The sequence below is a fragment of the Lynx canadensis genome, chromosome D1, assembly GCF_007474595.2.
Source record: "Lynx canadensis isolate LIC74 chromosome D1, mLynCan4.pri.v2, whole genome shotgun sequence".
NCBI classification, from domain to species: domain Eukaryota; kingdom Metazoa; phylum Chordata; class Mammalia; order Carnivora; family Felidae; genus Lynx; species Lynx canadensis.
Window position 1 is genome coordinate 86,882,439 of NC_044312.2, and position 25,442 is coordinate 86,907,880.

The 25,442-nt window shown below is 46.6% G+C and overlaps 1 protein-coding gene and 1 long non-coding RNA gene across 2 annotated transcripts in view; one reads left to right on the forward strand and one right to left on the reverse strand.

Annotated features, from left to right (window-relative positions):
- The window catches only part of WT1 (WT1 transcription factor), a 49,743-nt gene extending 46,162 nt beyond the window's left edge, over positions 1 to 3,581 (reverse strand). The window contains exon 1 of the mRNA XM_030333286.1: positions 3,080 to 3,581. Coding sequence (XP_030189146.1) covers positions 3,080 to 3,524 — 445 coding nt within the window. The 5' untranslated portion in view covers positions 3,525 to 3,581. The remainder of the gene's footprint in view (positions 1 to 3,079) is intronic.
- A 501-nt stretch (positions 3,582 to 4,082) lies between these two features.
- LOC115525946 overlaps positions 4,083 to 25,442 on the forward strand; it is a 64,947-nt gene continuing 43,587 nt past the window's right edge. The window contains exon 1 of the long non-coding RNA XR_003972498.1: positions 4,083 to 4,217. This is a non-coding gene — a long non-coding RNA (uncharacterized LOC115525946). The remainder of the gene's footprint in view (positions 4,218 to 25,442) is intronic.

Sequence of the window (25,442 nt, forward strand, 5' to 3'; positions counted from 1 at the left end):
ACTCAAGTGACTCAAAGAGAAGTGCCCTTGGCCCTTCTCTAGAGCTGGTCTCTGCACTGAACCTGGGGTGGCTTGGTGATGCCCCCTGCGCATTAAGTCTGAGACTACCCCAGTCCTCACTCCACTACTGACTGCCCTTACAAACCATGAGCCCTCACGCCCAGACCACTATTAATTAGTTCAGTGCCCATCCAATGGAACAAAGGAAATCCATCTCAACAGAGGGGCCAAGATCCCTGGAAAAGGAGGTAGAAGTAACCTAATATGGTCTGGGTTCGAGTCCCAGCTCTGCCACAGAGAGACCTCTTGCACACATAATCTCTTAGAGCCTAGATTTTGTCATCCAGAAATAAGCAACTTCTCCGTCAGGCTGTGAGATATTTAAAAGATGCACTCTGTCTTAATACTTCCCAGTGCCTTGCATAGAGTAGAGGCTCAACAAATGTTTGCCGAGTTAATGTTTATGATATTAGGAAACCACCTATACTATTTAAGAAATTATAAAAAAAAAATGGGGAGGTGATGGTATGATCCCTTGGGGGGGGGGGGGCGGGAGAGGGTGCCAATTGTCCTCTCGTGTGGGCCACGGCAAGGCTGCCTTGCCTAGGAACGGGGATTCAGAGTCTTGACTCCTCTCTGCTGGAGTTTGGCCTGGGTCTGCTGATGGCCATTCCCATACTTTAGGGAAGGAGCTGATGCCCCTGATTCTCCCAACACACACACACACACACACACACACCGCTAGGCCCTGCATCCCTGGGGAGAGCCACAGGAAACTAGAAATCAATAGGATAAATCTAGAATCTCAGGGTTCCCGAGGCCAGGGCTGAGCAGCTTCTGACATTCCCACCCCACCTCCCAGCTGCCCAGTAAGTCCCAACAGCCAGGCAAGCATGACCCGTTTTACATTTTCAGTGCAAGAAAAACCTAAATTCACAGAAGGAACCCCTTACAGGTTGTGGTACATGTCTGGGGCTGGCTCTCCTCTGGGTTTTCCCAGAGTCGAGAAGAAAACTCCACCTGCCAATCCTGGTCCCAACTCCCAAGACTTTTATCTCTTCAGCGGCTGGGCCTACCTACTAGACAGGAATTCAGACGTTTCCCTTAACTGTAGTGCCTACTGGCTAAGAAGCCCACAGTCTCACCGCCCCCCAACCCTATGCTAACCTGATGGGATCCCAGGCACCAGACCTGCCTATAGAAGGGGTCCAAACAAAGTGAGAGAGCCCTGGTTCCAAAAGTCATCACAGAATCTAGATGAACTCAAATAAATGATAACAGCATGGTAGTATTTTGAGCCCCAGAAATAGACCAAATGGCTTCTCAGACTCTGCAAAGAGCACACATCCACACACAGACTCACATCACACCCCTGCCTGCCAGTCTTGTGGGTTTCTGGTCCAGTCAATTTTAGGTGGTCTCCTGCCTTCTGAATTTAGAACCCCAAGTCAGAGGAAAGTTGGATTTCTGCTCCAGTGGCACAGAACTTCAGGTGAGGCCCAGCCCCCAAGTTGCCCATTTCAGCTTTCCTCTTACAGATGGGGAAACTGAGACCTGGAGATTTGCAAACGGTAACAACCTGCTAATTAGAGGTGACACGATCAGAGAACACAAGCCTCTGAATCGACACCGACTTGTTCCAACATCCCTTGGGGCGAATCAAGAACTTCACTTAGAAAGACCTTGAGTGGAGGGGCCCCCGTGAGCCTGCCTGCAGTTGCTCCTCAAAACACAGATCCCAGATTCCCTGAACGAAGAAGGGAAGACGGTTTCGATTTCACCAGGGCTTCTGGACAGCCAGGTGCTCCAGGCTGGGTTAAGTTAGGAACCGCCTGAAGAGACTCCTTTAGAAGTTGCAGGAATCTTCGGGAAGCATAGAGCCCTTCAGTGCCTTGGAAGCCCTGGCACCTCTTGCAAACTGTCCATGCTCTACTTCTCCCATCCCACGCATTCCAGAAGCATCCCAGTCCCTAAGCTAGCGGGAAATTTTGTTCCAGCAAAACCCTCCGCCATTGAATTCGCAAGGCGTTTCCTAAAATAGTGAATCAACTCAAATTGATATAGTTTCTCACACAGCACAGAAGTCCAATTAGGATAAATTTGTAAAACAAACTACAGGGGCTCTGCACGATTTGTTCCAGCTAGTTCCTGAGGGGAGTAGGTGTGCAGTCGCCAGAGAGGGATGAGAAAACTATTGGCTGTGTCCCTATGTGTACACCGACTGAAGTGGGCAAGTAAATTGTTCTTGTTCTAACTCCCATGCTTTGCAAAAATCTTTCCTCATCTGAGCCCCGAGTTTAACGGCAAGAAGGAGGCAAGGCGCGTTGAAAGGAGGGCCTGTGCTTGGGCCCTACGGTAGGGAGGACCCGGTCCCACACAGCTTGAAATAGGATAAACAGAGTTCTCTTCCAGCCCTGGAGCCCTCATGGACGCCGCCTGAGCTGGACGCCAGGAGACATCCGCTTCTTATACTACCATAGGGACACGGTTCCAGGAAAGCCACTGTATACTTGCTAGCGGGTTCCTTGCCTCGTTCTTTGCTCCGTGATACTTATCACACGTCTAATGTGTGCCATCACCGTATTAGGGGCTGGAGCGGCTCCTGACATTTTGGCTCAGGGTAGGAACACCGGCTGCACACCCGTGCTGGTCCCTCAATTTAAAAGCTAAAAAGGTCCAGTGCCTCCTAACAGTTTGGTGGTGCCTTGAATCACAAAACACCTTCCTGAGACGAGACAGCGCCAGACACCACACCCGTTCCCCCTTCCCACTCCCACAGAGACTCTAAGTCCCGGAATCTCCCGGGGTGCAAGGGGCTCCAGATGACCCCCGGGCTCTCGAGAACCAGTCCGGCTCCTGGTTCAGGAGGATGTCGGGGGCCTATGCCGGCACATACTCCCTCTCCCTCTCCCGGGCCTCCTCTCCCTTAGCCGCTGCTTCCGCTATCCACACAGTCCTTGGGGAGGCAGCCGGGTAAGCGCTGGGGTCAGGGAAGGGGTAGGACAGGGGAGTGCCAGCGCGGGACGGTAGCCCCGGCGCCACCACCCCGCGTATAGGGGGCGCTCCCCGGCCTGCTTACCCTGGTTGCGAATAGCCGGCTGGCTCTCGAGGCAGCTGGGCAGGTAGGGCGCATTGGGGAACATCCTGGCCTGGCTGGAGGACGCCTGGCTGGGCGGAGGAGGACCGAAGGGCCCGTAGCGACAGGCTCCAGCTGTGCCGGTGAACTGGCCGGAGAAATGCACGGTGAAGGCGCTCAAGCACTGCTCCTCATGCGGCTCCGCGCCGCCCCAGCTCGGCTCTTGTTTGATGAAGGAGTGAGGCGGCGGCGGCGGCGGGGGTGGCGGCGGCGCCGGCGGCGGCGCGGGTCCGCCCAAGGAACCGTAAGCCGAGGCGCCCGGGGGTGCAAAATCCAGCACTGGCGCCCACTGCGCGGCGCCGCTCACGGGCAGGGCGCAGCCACCCCCGCCACCCAGCGAGGGTACCGCTGGCAGCAGTGCATTCAGGTCCCGCACGTCAGAGCCCATTTGCTGCGGCTCAGCCCCGGACGCCCCGCCGCTCCTTCGGCCTTGCAGATGCTGGGCACTGGACTCGGCCGCTCCTAACTTGCCCCAGATGCCACCCGGGCCCCGGAGCCCCGGCTGTTCGGGCTGCGGAAAGCACCCTGGCCCGGAGCGGAGCGAGTGAGAAGACGCCGGCTCCGGGGCACACGTGGAAGCCGGTTCCTGCGGCAGAAGGAAGTCCAGGATCGCGGCAAGGAGGCAGCGGGGCCCCGGCTCCTGGGCTGCCGTCCCGGCTCTGGGTGGGTGGGTGACTGAATGAGTGGGAGGGAGGGCGGGAAAGGGGGAGCGGACTGGCGGTCGGGTTGCGGAGAGCCCCCGGGTGTGGGCGCTGCCTTGAACTCCTTACCCCAGCTGCCTGGCTGCCCCCAGCTTCCCAAAGCTCAAATAAGAGGGGCCGGCGGCGGGGGAGGAGGAGGAGCCAGGAGCCTCGGCAGTTCCATTCACACCGCAGCCCAAGCCTGGCCGGGCGGCGCGCGCGGCTCGGCGGGGGCGCCCTCGCGGCGGGGGGGGGGGCGGGCCTGAGGGAGCCTACCTCTAGGAAACACCCTCCTCTCCTACCCGCCACGCGCTCCTAGCTGGCCTGTGGGACACAGCCCTCCCCCCACCTCCCCTTCTCGGCCTTCTCAAGTGTGGGCGCCTCTGGGAGAGCCTCTCCAGGTGAGCAGTGAATGTCCCCACTACGTCCATTTGTGATGGGGGGGGGGGGGATGGGGTTGTTAACGTGAGAGGGCGGGCTCAAGGGAGGGGCAGGTGAGCTCCCAGACGGCGGGAACTTCAGGAAAGCACGGAAAACTTTCCCGGGCTTCAGAGAGGCTAATTCCTTCGTTCTGCGCCCGCAAGCCCGGCTCTTGCTTCGTTTCTAGAGCCGCCGGGCAGGAGTGGTGGCCGTAATCTCAGGTTCACTGGGGTGGGGGTGACACCTTGTGGGTTCCAGAGGCCAGACTCAAGGTGAACGTGGGTGACTTGGGGGACGGGGTGCATCAGCTGTGATAAACGGCATGTTTCGATCGTTTGGTAGTTGGTTAACTTGGTGACATTTGCGCCCAGAGGAGGGCAGTTGCCGCCTGCCTAAAAATCGGTGCCAGCGGCACTTAATCTTCCTTTCCAGCGAACAGCGGCTAGTCTGGGAGGGAAGAATACCCTTAGGGAAACACCCAGAGCCTGCACATATTCTGACTGGAGAATCTCAGAGCCCGTTTTGGAGGGTGAGGGGTGGAAAGGATTCGAAGACAAGCACGCGGGGAGACGTTGGATCCTAGAGTTAATCCCACCTAGCTCGGCCTCTGCTCACGGTCAAGAGTACCATTCTGGATAAGCAGTAACTGATAAGGCGCAAACCGGCTAGGAGGACCACGAAGGAAAGCACACAGTGGCCCACAGTCGGTGGCAGCGTTCGCGTGGTTTGGAGCTCTGAGATCCGGGCATCGCCGCAACAGACTCCTCCCTCCAACTAGTCACTCTTTGGGAGCCCCACGCCTCAGGGCAGGTGTTTGGGGTTTTGTTTTGTTTTTGTTTTTTTGTTTTTTTTTTTGGTTCTTCCAGAACAGTCAGGATTTAAGGGGATGCAGACCCTAAGCAAGGAGAAGCGCTGGGAACCCGGGTTGGAGTGCGTTTCGGGGCACGTGGAAAAGCCCGGGAGAGGCAGGGGGTAGCGGCGACGGCGCAACCTGGAACCGCCTGGAGCACGGGCGGGCAGCGGCCGGTTGCCGCCAGGCCTCTTATTCCAGGCTGGCCGCGGATGGGGCCCGCAGCTCCAGCGAAGCGACAACCAAGGTAGCCGCAGTTTTACAAAGAAACAGAACGTTTTAAAAAGCTTTGACATACTCTCCATTTCTTGCTCTTTGCTTTTAATCTGCACTGAGTAAAACGAAGGAAGTGGGAGTTGCGTTAGCACGCTCAGGGCCCACACGCCAAACAAAATTCCCTCCTCTTGGGGTCGCTAGTCCTAGAGGCACAGGAGACGGTGAGGGCAAAGGTCGGGCACAGGCGCTACCGGGTTGTTCCCCAGGCCACCTACGAGGTCCTACACCCCTCTCTGCGCTACTTTGGTGCTTGACTGTGCTTGTTTCCACTCAGAAGCTTTATATATTTTTAAAGAAATGAAAAGGCTCTGGAGACCATCTCTTCCTCCCCCTACACTCTGTGGATTGTCCACCACGCTCCCACAAGTGCCATCTCTAAACCTGCAGCCGGGCTGAGGGCTAGGCAGAGGGCAAGGACGTTTGGTCGTTTTGGTGCAGAAAGGCCCCGCGAGACGAAACTTCTCAGGCCATTTTGCCCTTAGAATGCCCCAGACCCCTGTCTCATACTTCCCACTTTTATTTCTACTTCGAAGGAATTTTTCTCAACTAGGACTCACTCAGGCGCCACGAGGGAAGGAAAGCCCTTTATGAAAAGTCAGGGATTTTCATTTGCAAACGAAAAGATCCAGGTTGTTTCTCTTTCACCCAACATTGCAAAGTTTTTTGGTGGGTATTTGGGGGGGAGGTGGTTTGAACGGGAGATTTTGTGGTTTTGAATCCCAGACAGGGCAGAAGTGCTTAATTCCCTGCCTTTATGTTTTACAGAAGAAGTTCACCAGTGGGGTGGGGTGGAGAGGAAAGGGGGGGGGGCGAGAAAATTTAGGACTCCTCTCTCCACCGCCATTTGTTGTCTGAGAATCCTAGAGGGAGAGAGGAACCGTAGTGCGATCCCCGCTTCAATCCTGGGGTGCCTCCTCACCCCAATTTAGTAGTCCGAAGGAGTGGGAGGAGTTCCCTGCAACCCGCGGGGTCAACAAGTCAGTGCTGTGCGTCCGGAGCCGCTCGAAGTCGGAGGGCCTCACCCCAGAGGGCCTCACTCGAATGCCCCCTGCCCATCCCCACGCCCGGAAGCCCTGGAGCGCCTGAGCCACCTCCGGGGAACCAGCCAACTGAGGTCCCACTTCCTCCGTTGGGTAACGTTCTCTGCGGGAGCTCGGCGGTTAACCGCGCAGCCGCGCCCGCTACGCTGGCCTCGGCACCCGGAGCCTGCCGGAGGGAGAGACAGACAGTCTGGCCGCGAGGAAGGTCCACTCTGTAGCCCGCCCCCGCATGTAGGCGCTGTCCTGCACCTCCGGAGCTCTAGGCCCAAGGAAATGAGGGCTGCGTAGACCTGGCCGCGCACTTCTCTCATCCACGTTCCCACTCAACGTCAGCGCTGAGACCTGTGGCACAGAGGAGCTGGTCTGAATCACCGTTTGGCAGAGATGGAAGTTCAACTCCCCGTCTACAGAGAAGTAAACTGAGGCCCAGGCAGCGGAGGAAAGGCAGCTGTGGAGCTCAGTGGTTAAAAGCCAGGAACTGGTGGTCGGAGAACGGAACCTCAGGTCCACCAGGTAACAGCTGTGTAACCCTGGATGAGTTCCATAGCCTCTCTGAGGCTTAGTTTTCTTATTGATCAAAGGGGATAGTGGAATCCTAGCGTCCACCTCATGGGGTCATAAGGATTAGACAGGAGGATAGTGTTGGTTTATGCGTTCAATAAACGTTACAATTTTGTCACTATTCTTGTTTAAGGATGCGTAGCAAGATAGTGGCAAAGCCGAGCTGAAACCCAGGTCGCTCAACGTCTAGCTCGGGGCTTTACTCCCACGACCCCTCTGCCTTCCTAGAGCAAATGGAATGAGTAAAGAAAGGAGGGGGAGAGAGAAGCTGACAATCCATATGGCTTTGGTACGTTGGTAAAACGCATCCTGGCCTGGAAAGTGCTTAATTATTGCAAGATCAAAAAAATCGCTGCTGAGTGGGAGGGGGTACTGAGGACCTCTAAACCCCCCACTTTGACCTCGGCTCTGACCAAGAGCCGGGCCCGGCGGAGCAGCCGCGGCCCCAGGGGGCAGCGCATACTCCCAGGCGCGCTCCGGGCGTCACCCCGCGGCCGCCGACAACTGAATAAACACACCGAAGCACTGCGATCTGTCAAGGGCTGGGGCCGCAGACGCCGAAGAGGAGTGGCTCGACCGCCAGCCGCCCCGAGGAACTGGCGCTGGGTTAGCACCTCGCGCAGGAGCTCCGAGCGCAGGACGGGCAGCCTACCGGCTGCTCCTCTCCACCCTGAAGCCTCCCAACTCTTAGGTATCTGCTTCCCCCCAGCCGCCCGGCAGGCGCTTAAGCCCGTTTCCAGCCCGGTGCTGGCGGTAGAAACCCCAGCTTCATTTCTTTAAATTAAAAAAAAAAGTCAAGGAGGGACTTTTGTCGGAGTCCACCTTCCCCTTGCCCTCCACCCTGGTTTCCTCTGCTCCTTTGAAAAAATAACCCGATGTTTTTGAACAACCACTCGTCTACAGTTCAGACTCCGTTCTCTGACCCAGTTTGGCGTTCAGGACCGGCGAGAACCACCACCTGGGTCTTGCAAAAATATCCCCTCTCCCCCAGCGTGCAGTTCTTGGAATCGCCAGTTACCCGTCTGTTCTGATGCCACCGCGAGATGATGGTCCCCAAGCTCCCAGAGTCCCCATTGGAAGGATTCCGCAGCGCTGCCTCTATTATTATACCGTAAATCTTTTTAAATTCTGGAACTAATTATATAGAGGATATGTCTCAATTTGTTCTGCATTAATGCCACAGTGGGGATGGAGGCCGGGCCGTGGCCAGAGCAGATACGTAGGCCCATGAAATTGATGAACTGAGAGTTGCTTGCAGTCCTCAGCGCACCATCTGGAATTCTAGTCTGAGGTTACAATTAGAACTCCTGACCCCAGATTCAACTTTGCAAACAACAGGGGAAAAAATGGGGAAAAGAAAAAAAAAAAAACCCAACTTATTCTGCACCTGTAAAAAAAAAAAATCTCCACGCAATCTTAAAATCTTCCCAGCTTAGAAGATTCTTTCCAAGTATTCTTTTGTGTTTTTTTTAACGTATAAAAGATAATGGAATATATTTTATAGACTGGATTTTATCTTATCCCTTTCCCTCTCCCGGCTGCACTCAGTTTAATAGTTGTCAGGGCTTTTTTCCCCCGTGTTTTTCCTAAGTGTTGGATTTAATTATATGGGACCAAAATATACCTCAGTAAATTAGCTTGCTAAATATTCTGTCATTTTGTGATTCTGCCTTTGAGAAGCAGCTTAATTACAGAATCTATCTGGATCTAGGAACTTGACCTGCTCCAGCTAAAACTGTAATCAGATATTTTATTTGCGTTTAATTTTATTTGTGTTCTCAATCGGTTAGGGCCAATTTCTTCCTTCTTTCTTTAAGTAACATGCTGCCTTATTTTCCTCTCGCTTTGACCCTCTGAAGAAAATGAAGGACCGTCAGGCAGTACTGGGGAATCTGTTAAATTTATTAGCATAAATGCTTAGACAAAATGAGATATAAATCATTCAGATGTATTAAGCCATAAAGTATCCCAATGAAGTCAGTGCCTCACAAGGGTCCTGGTGTATAAATGTTCATATAAAACAAGTATCAGTATATCTTTCAACTGAATATATGCCGTAAAAATATCCAAATGTGAGTAAGGATATGGGGGCAATGGCAGGGCAGGAAGGGTATGTTCTCAGAGCAGCCTGTTAGCGCTGTGGTGGCTCGAAAAGTGAGGCAGAAAGGAAAAAATCTCCACAGTCTGCATTAGTAATACTCAGTAGACAATTTTTGAAGAAAGGTATGCAGGATAGATTCGAAGAGAAGACAAGAAATAAGGAAAGAAGAGATGAATAGAGAGCAAACATGCTATCTGTAGAATGCTTCCCCCCCCCCCAAAGGTCAATTTAGCTTTAAAAAAAAAAATCTACTCAGAAAAGGCACTGACTCTTCATACAGATAACGGATGAGCCATTAGTGAAGAGCCACCTGAGCCTTCGTCTGTGAACCCGGATATGTAGCTGGTCGGCAGGAGAAGGATGTGTATTCACTAGAGGTGGACTGGGAGAAGAGGGGTGGAGGGGTGAGGAAGGGGAGTTGTCAGAATTCCTAGCAGAGGTTTACCAAGACAAAAAAAATCTGACAATGTTTAAGGAGCAATGGCTTGCAAAGCTCATAATCACAGCTCTCTGTAAATCTTGGCAAACCAAGGCTTTCTTTGCCTTTTAGAAATGATTGTTCCAAAGCTTTCTCTCTCTCTCTCTCTCTCTCTCTCTCCTCTCTCTCTCTCCTCTCTAATCAAGGAGTTTACCAGAGAAAGGGAAATAGTCCCCCCTTTTTTCAGCAGGGACATCTCAGCTTTTGCGTGCTATCAGTTCATTCACTATGGGGCAAACTATTTACTGGCACTTCCGTTGTGCCAAGCATTGTGGCAGGGACCGGAAAGACAGGAGTAAGAGGACAGGCTCTACTCTGCTCACACAGAGGTTACATTCCAGTAGGGATGACAGAAAAATTACACGCAAACAAGGCAGATGCTTTCAGATAGGGATAACTGCTACAAAGGACACAAGGAGATTTTCTAGACTAGAGGACTAAAAGTAAGACAGGGATGGGAACAAATATACTCCCGCTTCTTCCCATCTTTTACCTGAACTGCCCTCTATCTTAATGTGTTTGTTAGTATCCTACCTTACTGTCAAGGGGCAAGAAGGGCTTGAAGGATTTGGAATGTTTGCTCTGGACAGATCTCTGCCTATCAGGGGCTGGACTTATGGAATCAGGAGGGTGGCAGTTTCTATAGGGCTGGATTAAAATCACCACCACCAGCTGAGTGTGAAAGTTACCTGTGCAACACTCCATTTTCCTCCTCTTCAAGATAAAACAACAGCACCTATTCAAGTTGAGAGAACTGGATGAGGAAATATAGACTCTGTTTTCCTTTGCTTCTAATTAGTTGATAAGTTCTACACGTAGTATCAATATTGGTGTGGGGTTAAGAAAATCTGCACTGCTGTTGGATCAGGGAGAAGGGCAGGAAGAGAAGCCCTTGCCAACAAGTCTGACCTTAAGCAAAGTGGTTGCCACCTTAAAGTGAATCGAAATCATTCTGTCCTACAGCCAGGCCTGAAAGGAAATATATGGCTTCTGCTTCAAAATCAAGCTTAGATTCTTTCCTTTCAGTACAGAAGGCTATATAGGTCAGCATCAGCTTGAAAAGTTTCGGATTGTACTGTTCCTTACAGCCACATTCAGATATGCAGTGTGGTCCAGAATAAAGATCCTGGGCTAGGTATAAAATTACCTTGGCTTGGGGTGCCTGCGTGGCTCCATTGGTTGAACATCTGACTCTTGATTTCCTCTCAGGTCATGATCCCAGGGTCGTGGGATTGAGCCCTGTGTAGGGCTCCATGCTGAGTGTGGAACCTGCTTAGGATTCTCTCTTTCTTTCCTTCTGCCTCTCTCTCAAATTAAAAACAAACAAACACACACCTGGGCTCAAATCCTGTTTCTGCAATAACCCAATGGCCATGGCCTTGGGAAATAGCTTAAGCTCTTGATTTTTTTCAATATCCTTATCTGTAAATGAGGATGATCGTAAGAATGAAAATAAATTAAACAGAGTGATTTAAAAACTGCAAAATGCTAAGCAACACACACAGAGAAACATCAAGACCACTTGTAACATGGGAACTAACCGGGGCAAGAAATGCTACAGGGCGCTGGAGAGTATATCACTTTCTCTCCTGTTTCTCTGTAAAGTGGGCATAGTACCTTTCTCACAGGACTGTTGCAAGAATTAAATGAGACATATGTAACTACCTGGCATAGAGTGCTTGCTACCTAAATGCTGCTGTTACTATTATTGTTATCTTTCTCTGGCCATTCTCCTTGCTCCCAGAGCTGAGCTTTACATTTTCATACTGTGGCAGTATGAAATAGTATAAAGAGCAGGGCTTAGAGATCAGATGGCTCTGATCGTCTCTTTATTCTTTGTTGTCCTTGAGGCTTAAGGTTCATAACTGTAAAAATGGAGCTAATGATACATTCATTTCACAGAGCTGTTTTGAGAACAGATTAATACAATGCTTGTCAAGTGCCTGCATGGTGCTTGGCATGTAGTCAGAAATCAATAAATGGTAGTTCTTAAATTTTCAGTTTGTTTAATCAGAGAATATTAATTTACTTCAAAAAACAGATCAGCCACCAAGAACTTGAATTACAGCATGATTCTGAGCACACACAGAAAAAAAGTCCCATCTTCTTTTAAATTCACCTGTACCACATTGAAATCTCACTCCACATAGGAAAGACTTTGCAGTCAAGGCATTGGCAATGACTTTCCTTTTGACTATGAGTCCTTTAGGTAATAAGTTAGAATCCCATTTATTTTCTCTGAGTTTCTTTGCAGAATGTCCAGCATATATCATGAACTTTAGTGATCTCATGTTTTTCAAAATAAGCAGAAAACTGTTTCCAGCCAATGAAGAGAAAAAAATGGTTTGACTCTCTTCCTGGGTTGCCACATAGCTTTTATTAATAGCTCTGTAACAGGCTTGAACATAGTATCAGCTGGGCCGCTTAAGATATACAAAAGTTTATGAGAAGTTGCTTAGGAAAAACAAGATAGAGTCATTAGAATCTGATACTGGTCAATATTGCCTTTATTCCAAGTCTCCATAAATCACACGCAAATGAAACTTCCTATTGTGATCACTGGTTCCAGATCTAAAGGATCTCCCTCTCCCTTTTAGTAGAAATTAAATACATTAAGAAAGCCCAAGATTTTTTTCTCTCCCGATACAGTGGCTAATTACAAAATTTCCTAAGAGGTAATAAATATTAAACTCTATCAACAGTTGTGACACACCAATGAATGATAAACACATAACTTTGATTCTCTATTTAGGGCATATGTTTATCTTTAATTATCCCCAACCTGAGAATGGAATAACTGTTGTTCTCTGTTATGTTTATTATTTATTTCTAGAGTGACACCACATTTTTATCTTACCCCAAACAGTCTCAGGTTAAGCTGTTGTCCAGCTTAATCATTAATTGCTCTCTTTTTACTTCCCAAAGTGTCCTGCTTGGTAAGGACTCCACTTGCTTAAAATTTTATTTTATAAAAGAGACAGATTCAAGAAAGCAATCAGAACAAAAGTGAAAGACAAGAGTTAATTGTGGCTAGTGAGGAGAACAAAAAGTTGGATTAATATTAGAAATCAAAGGATGAAGATAATTACTGTAATTGAGCATAAAACTTAGTTCTGAGCTTCCCAACAGCCAAGTCAAAAAAGGAAAATAAAACTAGTTACACATCTCCCATTATGAAATAGTAAGAAGAAACCCAGTTTTTTCAGAAAAGAAAAAATTTTCTAGTACTAACTCTGACAGAAACTTAGCTTACTGGCATTTTCTCTAAGGGTCATCAGATAATGGTTAGTGACTTCAACAATAACGTTTCAAAAGATGCAGAGACGTTCTCTGGTGGCTTCTCATTTCAATCCAATGGTGCAGTAACAAAATTATAGTTCTTTAAAAAATCAAACAAACAAAAAAACCCAAGCTTTTTCTAAAAAGAAAGAGGCAGTAATGTAATTCCTTTTTATAGTTTTCTGAGTCTGGCCTGATTCAAACTAACCTAATGCATTAATTTTCAGAAACTGCCAACTGATATTAAAGAAAAAAAAAAAACACCTTTGTTCATTAATCATCAAATAAATTTCAATGTGAAACCAAAACACTGCTAGGAACCTGACCCTTATTCTCTTTGTGATCTGATTTGGGAGAGCCCTAGGGCAGTAGTAGCTCTTAACTGGGGTGATTTTCTACCTCCCCCTGCGCAGGGCATCTGGCAAAGTCTGGAGACACTGTGATTGTCTCAACTTGGTGGAGGTAGGAAGGCGGATGTTACTGGCATCTAGAGGCCAGGGGTGCTGCTAACCACTCTAAACAGTACCCCCCCCCTCAACAAAGAATTATCGTGCCTAAAATGTCAGCAGTGCTGAGGTTGAGGAAGCCTGCTTGAGAAGAGACCATCATTTTCTAGCTGGGGTAAAAAGAAGCTTCATGGGAGGAGGGCCCTTGAGCTAGGTTCTCCCACCCCATTCCAGTGGAACTGGAGGGTGCCTCTCCCCAGCCTCGATAAATGGTGGGAACAAAAACAGGCAGGTGAGAAAAGGCAAGGCATGTTGTAGGGATGCCTTCCACAAAGGCAACTGTGGGTTAACTAATTTAGCCAGAAAAGAGGGAGAATCTATGTGAAGCAATAAGAGAGAAAGCCAGAGAGTACACGTGAATTTAGGGCAAAGAGTTTCTGTTCTGATGTTATGCTCCAAGATCCCTAAACATTGCTAGTGTTATTGTGTTTTTTTTTTAAACCACACAAATCAAAAGCAGCATAAACTTTTATGTTCACAAAGATCATCTTTGGAATAACCGACTTGTGCTGTATATATATGGATAAGTACATGTTTTTTTTCTACTCCCCTACATCATTTTTCCCCCACTTACATAGTAGGGATTCCTTCGAACTCCGTTTTATATCACATTAAATTAAAAAAAAATTAGTGCCTACTTAAAATACAACCTACCAAGGCACAGAAAATTCTGAACCACTGCTGTAATTAATAGAACATTGTAGGAATCACCATTAAGAAATATTATTCTGACCTAGTTCTCCATGTCACGCTGCAGACTGCCCTTTTCTTGAATCATGGAATGCTTTGTGAGAAAGGACTGCTAAGCTGGGTCCCTCGGTATTAGCCATCTCACCGCTCAAGTTCAGCCAGAAGTGGACAAAACCCTCTTCACCATGTTGACATGTTTACTTCTGGGGGAGGAAAATATTACTGTTGCCAATTCGGTTTTCCATTCCATTCACTTGCCTGGAACATATGTTTTATTCTTTCCTTTGATGATTTACAAATAAATTAGCATGATCCACTAAGGTCTGCCAACATATATGCGTTACTGGAGAAATCTGAGATGTTGAAAAATGACTGTAATTTATTGTATCCCGATACTTTCTTCTTACAGACCAAATAAATAGCATCAGTTAGTTTATATACCTGACATATTTATTGCAGTAGTCCCGCGAGCACTTCCCATAGTCATGTGTTCTCACACATTGTTTTCCACGAATTGTGTTTTGAAAGAAGCTAGGGAAATTCAGACCAGAGAAACAAGATGTTATCTTTTGGAAAGGATGAGCCGACTCTTGGAAGAGGATAATCCATTCAGAGCTTTCGAAAGCCGAGGTCCCTCCAGTGGGTGTGATAAATCCACAGGATCTGAATCCAGGATTTTGCACTAGGACCTTGAAATCAGCAGGAACAATTTAGTTGTGCTCCAGATAAACACAGTGTGTTGTTGTTGTTGTTGTTGTTATTATTATTATTATTAGATAAACACGAACATCTGTTAGGCCAATTTTACCCTATTTCCTTAAGGCAATTGCATTCACTGAACACAGTTCTAGTTATGTCTATCTTAACTGGATCTGAGATGAGTGCAAAATGCCAAAGCTGCTCCTTGATCATCTATCTCTGTGTTTGAAATACAGATATAAAAAATAGAAAATTTCACCTGTCATCTCAGATGGGTCACGTGCTTGGAGACCCCCACGGAGACTAGAGTTCCCTCCTGAATTCCATCAATAGAACCATTTTCAAAAGACAAGTATATTTGAGATAGCTGGGCTTCTTCACTTTTAAATAAATGTTGGACATGCTTTAAGTAATTTGGGGGAAGTGGAGCAGCAAGAGGATTCTAAATAGTTTCTAAGAAATTCTCGATCATCTCCTTTTCCTAATTCAATATGCTACCTTCCCAGGTAACATTCACTTCACACAGGATATGTAAGGTAATTTTTCTCTGGGTTGAAACAGCAGGGGTGCCTGGCTGAGTGTCTGACTTCGGCCTCAGGTCATGGTCTCATGGTTTGTGGTTTGAGCCCCATGTCAGGCTGTGTGCTGACAGCTTGGAGCCTGGAGCGTGCTTCAAATTCTGTGTGTCCCTCTCTCTCTGCCCCTCTCCCACTTGTGCTCTGTCTCTATCTCAAAAATAAATAAAATAATTTTTTAATTAAAAAAAAAAAACAGCAGTTTGCAGCAGGTTACAACTGCAAGGCACTTTAAAGAGCATCTAGCCCTCATTTTTCAGATAAAACATTATATGACTTGCCCCAGATTGCCCTGCTAGTTAGTGGCAGAGCTCTCCCTAAGGTCAGGCCCATGGGAGGAAGATCCATCCTTCTGTCACAGCATTCATTGTTCACACTTACGGAGTACATATCGCAGTCCCAATGATCAAACAGGAGGCACCCAGTCCTTGCTCTCAACTTGTTCTGTCTGGCTGTGCTGTAGGACTTGGTCACTATTGAAACAGGGTGTGGAAGCTCCACTGAAAGAAATATCCTTGTTACAACCCTCCCTCGTACCAGGTCCAAGAATTCTCTTCAGTTCTCCCCTGTGGTAATCAGGGAGACTAAAGGCCACTTCATTAAGTTTTAGAGAGAGGGCCTATGGTGGGCCTGTAAATAATTACCTAATCACAATATTGTTAAAATTAAGAAAGCATCATTATAACTTATGGAGGACCTGACATCCAGGGATATCTCACACAATGACAGCCATCTTTTTTGTTTGAATTAGTAAATGATGCCTTGCAGACGTTTAGCAACAAGGATGCCCCAAGGGGGAGCTCTTCTGGTTTGGAACTGAATTGAAGCCAGTGGCTCATCAAACCCAAAGCACCACAAGCCTTTCCAAACTGCATTTAGTAGCATAATCAAAGGAAGATAACCAGAAAGCCACAAAGAAACCGTTAATCCTCTCTACCCTGTATTTTTTGTTGCCTGTTTAAGGCTGATGAAATCCTGACAGCATGGTGGGGGGGGGGGTGTTACACAACCTGCAAGCATCACAGACATTTATCAAAGATCAAGTTCCAAGATGTAAAACAAAATAAAACAAAGATTTTCTCCTAATTTGACTCCCAAAGGACTCAAAAAGCATTTCAAATGTGTCCAGTAAGGCATTAAAAATAATTATCCCATAGAGTAATTTCTCCCTTGGTTGTTTTAATATATTTTTGTCTACAAACAAGTGAAGTTTTCTAAACTGTTCCCTTGGCTTACTTGAAAGGTCTCTAGAACAAAAGTACTTTGGGTGACCCCAGGATACCTGGCAACAGTAACCAAGGATGTGGATGAGGCTGAGAAAGATAAAAACAGACGATGCACTTTTTGATGTCAGACCTAAAATATTGTATACTGAAAACAGGATAAAATGTTGGAAGCCTAGAAACAAAGAATAATCCCATCAGGAAAATTAGTGAGCTTATTTAAGAGAATGTTAAGTAAAATTTCTCAAAGTGTACTATAAAATCACTCTTATGCTACCCAGATGGCCCTGTGGGGTGACTTCTTTATGTAATTAGAATTGGCTTTCCTCCCCTTTTCCTCCTTCTTGCCTCCTCCTTCTCCTTCTCTTCTTTTCGTAATAATAGTTATTATTATTATTGGCCATCATTTACTGAGTGGCTGGTCTCTCTCATACATTCTCTCTACTTCTCATAACAACCATTTTAATTAACGGTTATGATCCCCATTTCTGAGATGAGGAAATAGATGCTGAGAGGTTGGAACTGCCCGCTATTAACCACCGAGGACGTAATGCAGGCAGAACAACAGTCAATGCTCTGTGTGGTGCAGCATCCGAATTCTGGAAGGAAGTGAAGTAGGTAAACTTCACGGATCCACTTCTGCAGAAGCCCTTGGCCTAGCTTATTCTCAGATTCATACTTAGGGTCCAGCCCAATTGTGACAAGATCCACAGACCCAATTAAAATTAAATTGCTTTTGTCACAGAAACTGTTTCCAACCACACGGTGTCAACCAAAGTCTACCCACCCGCTTCCTGTTTGTATCAAATTCTGGCATGCCCTACTTCATACAATGGCTGTGTCCCTGAAATTAATTTTTTTTTTTGTTAAATAGTGAATAACAGTATTACTGCACTGTGGGGGAGTTATAGAAAGAACTTACTATTTCAAGGAATCCAAGGCAATTTTTTTCCCTTTCTAAATGATTCCCCCCTCTCTCTTTCTCTGCCTCTCTTCAGACCTGAATTTTCATGTGCAGGATTGAATCGAGAGGAGCAATGGCATGTATGAGTACACCAATATTGTGTTTAGATAAAGCAGGAGGAAACTCTATTGAAGGTCCACTTAGGCTTCCAACAAGGTGGCTCACAAAAGATCTCAGGGCTAGCCGTTTTCTGATGGTCACAGGAAGAGGAAAATGCACCTTTGTAAACCCAGAGCTCACATGTACTATAGATGTTCACCTGTGCATGCACACACATGCACACACAACCATTCCTGACATTTACTGAGCTGAGCCTTCTCAATTTTTCTTCTTACAAGGGCAGCTTCTGTTTACATGTGTCTCCCCTCCTCACTCCCACTTGCACAAACAATCCTGAAGTTGTGAGCTAAAGGGATATTACCAATTTAAAAAGGAAAATGGCTTCATAGGGGCAAATTGGCACCTTCTGGTTATATGAAAAGACAAGACTCCATTACAGTTGACTTTCTGGAACTTCTCATACAGTTGGTAGGAGAGATGGGTTAAATATCCCAGGGAGGGAGTCCCAGACTCAAAAGTTGAGACAGCTCTGGCTGGCTGAGTGCCTTAGGAAGACAGCTGTGGGTCCTCAGTCAGGTATTTGGGACCACCACTCTTCTCAGAAATGCATCTTGGTTCCAGTTTCCCCTTTATCTCTGGCAGTAAGCACTGTGATAATGAACTGAAGACTGTGGGTAGAACTTGGAGCCAGCTGCTGAAGGATGCCCCACCCTGCTGGGGTCCAACCCAGAAAGCAAGAGCAGCTCTCTTAGCCTAAGCCATGCTTCAAAGGCTGGGCATGAAACTTCTTGGTTCAGTTTTTTGTTGTTATTGTTTTGTTTTGCTTTGTTTTGTTTTGTTTTGTTTTGTTTGCAACCTTTCAGGATTCACAAATGAAGCTTTAAAGCTTATAAGGGTGGCATTCCCACCATTTTGGTCATTTGGCTTCTTTGAAGAGTGGACAGGTCTGGGCAGGCTAGCAGTGGCACAAGGATAGGAATAACAATAAATAATAATGGCTACCTTTTATTGGGTATTTGTTGAATGACTGGCACTATGCTACCTATTTTCTTAGATTATTTCATTTTATCCCTACAGAAACTCTGAGGAAAAGTCATATAAACATCCCCATTGTATATATGAGGCATAGAAAGCTTGTCATTTGTCCAAAGTCCCACAGATGGAAAATGGCAGACTCCCTCCAAACTCTGCCAGTATTTCCCATTAGCCAAATCCTACTGGAAGTGGAAGGCAAGAAAGCCCATCATGGCAATCTATACAGGTCAGCCTCTAGTGGCCCAGAGCAAGGTGAAGAAAGGTGGACATGGACTCAGAGGGGCTTGTAGGCCTGAGAATGACCTTATCCCAACCTTCACTTGATTCCTATTTGGCCGACTATATAATGATAGATTAGAAATAATTCTCTCTTGGAATTTTGAAGACATTGCTCTTTGCCTTTCAGCTTCTAGCATTGCTTTTGGGAAATCCAAAGCCATTCTGGTTTCTGAGCCCATATATAAATTAGCTTTTTCTTCCTGAAAGTTTCTAGGATCTTCAGGAGTCCCCTAAAATGCCCAATTAAACTCCCAATCGATCTATTAAATAAATTATCCCAACAGCTATTTTGAAAAACAATTTACAGAGACAGGAAAAGGAATTACTTATCCATTTTTGGAGAAATCACTTTTCCCTTAAGCAACATTTAGAGGCCAGTCTAATAGAGGTATTGAATTTTGAATTTTGTTTAAAATACATCTTCCGGGGAAAATCATGTCAGAGATGGGGAGGAAAAAAATCACGATAGTGGGAGTATCCAAAATTATAGTATTTCTACTCAACATCTAAAAATGTTATCCTATCCTCACATGAAATCGCTGTTGAGTAAGATCAACCTAGGTTACCACTAAACAGCGTGTGTCTTTTCAATAGCCTGGGGCCGCAGACTCTTCAAAAAGCAGATTTATAAAACATTTCTCTTAGAAAAATGGTAAGATTTGGTGCACGGTACGCCTGGGTGGCTCAGTCAGTTGAGTGTCCAACTTCAGCTTAGGTCATGATCTTGCAGTTCGTGAATTCGAGCCCCTCATCGGGCTCACTGCTGTCAGCACAGACCCCACTTTGGATCCTTTGTCCCCTTTTCCCTCCACCCCTCGCCCCCCAAAAAATAAATTTGAAAGAAAAAGACAAATGATAAGCTTTATTTTTAATAAGCTTATTATTTTACATGAGATATCATAACTGGGAGATTACCCTGTTGTAGAAACCAGAATCCAATAAGTTACCCCAGCACAGAACAATGTGGGTGACAGAAATTCTTTTGCAGGTTGTCGTCTCCCAATGGAGCCAAAGTTGCTTGGCCCGAGATTATTTCCATGGTCTGTTGGACACCAAAGATGAGGCTGGCTCTTGGCCACGAGCTAGGCTGCCCAGTCAATAAGACCTGCTTTCAACAACCCAAGGCTGCACTGACTTCTGATTTTTTTTTTTAACAATAGAAATGAAACTGCCACAGGGAAGAGAGAGAACAATGGTGTTTTGACAAATGGAACAAAGATCTAGCTTGACTGACAATTCAGGTCAGAAAGAAAAAGAAGGCACAGGAAGACTGGTGTGGGTCCTCCCTCTTGCCAAGAAGCAAGCACTCTGTGGGAGGTTTCCACCGACATGACGAACTGGCTCAGCAGTGGCCATTTGGGTTGAGCAATTGTGTTGGATGTTTTCTGGCAAAAGGGTGCTTTTTCTAGGACTTCAAATATAATTAGAGTAAAAACTGCGCAATCAACACGTACAGTCAGAGTATCTTTGAAACCTAAGGAAGGAAGAACCAGTGAGAACTTGTGAGATTCCCTGAAAAATGTTATTGTCCTGTTTCTTTGGAGATCTGCTAGAATAGGTCAGATGGGAGTTCTGGCCTGTGGATGGGGCTTGGCTAAGAAACCTCTAGCTGCCCTTTCGAGACTTGTAATCCTCTAAAAATGGAAATTAGGAAGCATTCATTCATGACCTTGAAAAAAATGTTTATAAAAGTATATTATAATGTATCAGTGAAACGAGCTGGGAAAAGGGTTTATGTGAAAGTTCATGTGAGAAATGCAGCTATTAGCACGCATGCCATTCCCCACCTTGACCCCAGCAGGAATGTGTAAATTGTAACATATGGAATGTAAGCGTCTGTTGAGATGTTTCATAAATCTGCCTGGCAATGAGCATCACAAGGCCCTGCGTGAGAACGGGCCCCAGAAAGGGAGAGACGGTGAATGTCACATCTAACTCTAGGCTGCTAATCAGCCCAGAATCTGACAATCAAAAATGTGCAGACAATGTTCTTTAATAATATCAGTTACTTTCTGACAAAGTGAGCTTTTTTTTATGGGACCCGGCCTAGGAATAGGAAATACATTCATCCATTCACTCAAGAAATGTTTATCAAGAGCCTGTAACATGGCAGGCAGTGTGCTGGGCACCACAAGTACAGTGGGAACCAGAGAGAGAGACACTGCCTTGCTGCCTTACAACCTGAGGTGTGTAGAAAAACAGATGTTAAACAAGTAATAACAAAAATAATTTTATAATTACAATTTGGATAACTGCTAGAAAAGAAAACAATAGCTTATGCCAATAGTACACCCCCTTGTCCAAACTTTCTACGTGGATTATCCCATTTAATCCTCATATATCCTCCTGTGGTAGATGCTATTATTTGCCCCATTTTATTTATGTTTGTTTATTTTTGAGAGTGAGAGAGACAGAATGCGAGTGGGGGAGGCGGAGAGAGAGAGAGAGAGAGAGAGAGAGAGAGAGAGAGACAGAATCTGAAGCAGGCTCCAGGCTCTGAGCTGTCAGCACAGAGCCCAACGCGGGGCTCGAACTCACGGACAGTGAGATCATGACCTCAGCCGAAAGTTGGATACCCAACCGACTGAGCCACCCAGGTACCCCTAGCTCCATTTTAAAGATGAAGAAATAGGGGCACCTGGGTGGCTCAGTCTGTTGGGTGTCTGACTTTTGGTTTCTGCTCAGGTCATGATCTCACGGTTTGTCAGATGGAGCCCTGCATCAGGCTCCCTGCTGATAGTGCGGAGCCTGCTTGAGATTCTCTCTCTCTCTGCTCCTCCACCACTTGTGTGCATGCACACGTGCATGCTCTCTCTCTCAAAATAAATAAACATCAAAAAAATAAAGAAATAAAGTCATGAAGGTCTGCACATCTTGCTCAAGGCCACACAGCTAATGAGTGGTGGGCTCAGAATATAGTGTCAGTCAGCATGAGTCCAGGCCCCCAGTTCCTGACTATGTGCCATTTTTTTTTATGACCTTTTAATGAGGAAAGAGCACTGATTTAGATTTGCAGGTTAAAGAAAATGTCTCTCAGGATATGATTTTAGGCCAAGCCCAAAGATAAGTAGGAATTAATTGGTTAGAAGAAGTATTTCAAAATTGGTGAAATAGCACGTCAAAAGGTCCTGCAGCAGAAGGAGTTGGCTTTGGAGGCTGGCGTAACTGGGGTGTGGGGGGGTGAAGGCAAGGCTGGAAGGTAGGCAAGGGTCAGAGTAGGTGGGACCTTGTAAATCCTGCTAAGAGTCTTGAGCTAAATCCTGGTTAGTGTGGAGCTCCTGAAAGACCACACTTTGTCTGGGCCTCAGTGGAGTTACCCCAGGCACAACTGCTACAGCTAGGAGAGGAGACGTGTTCTTCCCATGGAGGATAGAGGCTGCTGCTGAGCTAGGAACTCAACCGTCCTTCCCACTGTCTCCTGCAGAAGAAAGAGGATTCTACACAGTTCTGTTCTTATCAGCTCTCTGTCCTCTGCTGTAGTTAGAAGATGGCAATGTTCAGAAGAGACTGATGTTATGTGCTGAATGTTTATGTCCCCCTCCCCGAATTCATATGTTGAAATCCTGATCCTCAGTGTGATGGTATTTGGGAGGTAATCAGGTCATGAGGGCAGAGTTCTCGCAGATGGGATTAGTGCCCTCATAAGAAGAGACAGAGGGGGCGCCCGGGTGGCTCAGTCGGTTAAGCATCTGACTTCGGCTCAGGTCATGATCTCGCAGCTTGTGAGTTCAAGCTCCATGTTGGGCTCTGTGCTGACAGCTCAGAGCCTGGAGCCTACTTCAGATTCTGTGTCTCCCTCTTTCTGCCCCTCCCCTGCTCACGCTCTGTCTCTCTCTCTAAAAAATATTTTTAAAAATTTAAAAAAAGAAAGGGAAGAGACAGAGAACTAGCTCCCTGTGAGGATACAATGAGGCGTTGGCCATTTGCAAGCGGGAAGAGGGCTCTCCCAGAATATGACCGTGCTGGCACCCTGATCTTACACTTCCATCCTCCAGAAATGTGAGAAATTTCTGTTGTTTATAAGCCACCCAGTGTATGGTAATCAGTGATTACCAAACTGACTAAGACAGTCAGCCCAAACTGACTAAGACAACTGGAAAACGTGGGCACTTCAGTGGCTCAGTCTATCAAGCTAACCAAGAGTCTGACCAAGCTGACCAAGAGTCTGTCAACCTAAACTCTTGGTTTAGGCTCAGGTCACGATCTCACGGTTCGGGAGTTTAAGCCCTGCGTTGGGTTCTGTGCTGGCAGCACAGAGCCTACTTAGGATTCTCTCTCTCTTCCTCTCTCTGTGCCTCTCTCCTGTTTGTGCACTCTCCGTCCCTCAAAACAAATAAACATTAATTTTTTTTTAAAAAAGACAACTGGCAAATCAAGAATTCATTCAGCACTACCTAATATTAACCTTAGGCACCACCATTAATTTTGGCTTTGTCCAAACCACAGGAATTAAGATTAAGAAAACTATCCCCCCCCCCCAACTCCAAATTTCCAAGTTAAAAATGGCAGCATTTCCTTACACTCCTGAGACAGACACTCTGTTATTCTGGGGTGTTTCTTGAAATCACTTGTTTCATTTATTCATTCATCAAAGGTTTGTGTACCTATTGTGTGGCAGACATGAAGGATAGGAAAGCAAGTAAGACTCAAGCCCCCGTGGGAGGCAGAATAATGCATCCTCAAAATGTCCTGGAACCTGTGAACATATTACCTTATGTGGCTGAAGAGTGTTTTGCAGATGTGTATAAGTTGAGGACCTTGAGTGGGGAGATCATCCTGGATTAGGCAGGTGGCCCCATATAATCAGAAGAGTCCATTTAAGAGTGAAAGAGGGAGACAGGAGGGCCGGAGTCAGAGAAGCAGTTGTAAGGACTGAGGGAGAGTAAGCGATGCATTTCCTGGGTTGGGGCCACAAGCCAAGGAACAAGGGCAGCCTCTGGAAGCTGGAAAAGGCGAGGATTGGATCCTCCACTGGAGCCACCAGAAAGGGATGGAGACCTCCCAGCCTACCTTGGTTTTTAGCCCAGTAAGACCCTCTTGGGATTTCTCATCTTCATAACCATAAGATAACAAGTTTATATTGTGTCAGACCACTAAATTTGTGATCATTTTTACACCAGCAGTAGGAAACAAATGCACTCCCCGTTCCAGCCGGAACCTGGCCCAGGACAGACATTTTAATCCCTCAGTTTCCCACTAGTGCCCAGATGCAGCCTCGTAGTCTCCCAACTCAGCAGTCCAGGTGGGGGCTCACTTACATCCTGCGGGTGGATGCAACTCACTTCCCATCCTGTGGGGTCCGTGCAACCACTTACCCCTGAGTGTGACCCCACCGGCATTGCTGTATACCCAAATATTAATTATGTGGATATTTCTTAATAATTCTTCTAGAGTGGGGTTTCTACATTGGTTCTGCCCCCTGATTGCTGTGTCTCCTCGGGCAAATTACCTACATTCATTCCCGGGCTTCAATTTCATTACCTTTAAGATAATAATATCTACGTCCAGGATTGTGAAGCCTAGGTGACTTTGGTATGAAAGCATTAAAAATCATAACCTGGCACACAGGATGTGCTCAACAAATTTTAACATGGTCATGATGACTGCTATGATTATTCCCTACAGTGCTTAACATGAGGCTTAAAAGTCCTTTGGGGGCATGCCGTTTACAGTGTGGGACACACACTGGACGGGCAAGAGTGGGTGTCAGTGGACAAGGGCTAATCGGGGGGAGATTGAATTAGGGTGAGAGGATCAAAATGGAATGAAGTGGGTGGGCTTGACAGATACGGCAGAAGTAAAACCACCAGACCAGTTGGTGAGTGGCATTTGGGGGTGGAGATGTGCCAGGAACGACAAAGTCAGAAGCCTTATGATGATGTGCTAATACGGCATGGAATGAATCCTTATTTTGCTTTTGTGCTCTCCTGCTCCCTGGTTTTTTCCTACTGCGGTCCTCTTTCCTGTCTTCCCATAATAAAGAAACATCATACAAATTAAAAAAAAAAAAAAAAAAAGAGCAAAAGGAGGCACCAGGTATAAAAATGTAAACTATTTGGCAACATGTAGCAAAATAAGAGACTTCTTGTACCTGAATTTGGGCTTTTTCTTGCCACTATGTGGAGGAGGCATCATAATTGGGAGGTAAGAGGGAGTATAAGGTAAAAGAGGAAGAAAAAATAAGTAGAATTAAAATGTAGGAATTGATTTTTAGAAAAATAAATTAATGAGTAGCATAAGAAAGAGGTTTTTTATTTTTAATGCCTGTAATGAGTTTGGGCTGGAGGTGTAGGCAGCAGGTAGCAGAGAAACCAAGCCCTCTGTGCCTGTGCAGGGTATGGATGGGGACAGGGACTGACCGATGGGGAAGAGGGAAATGTTTTGGAGACAGAGGAGAGCTGGTTTCCAGGCCCCACTTTGCCACCAATGAGCATTTGAGCACGGAGTTTACCCGCAAGGATTCCACGAGGTAGCTCTTGTGTTCGTGGGATCTATGAAGTTCCAGGGAGCTGAAGGGAGGGGTACAGTCCCCAGAGGAGCCCATCTCGCTGGCATGTGAGTTGCCGCTAATATCTCACAGGCCTCACCAG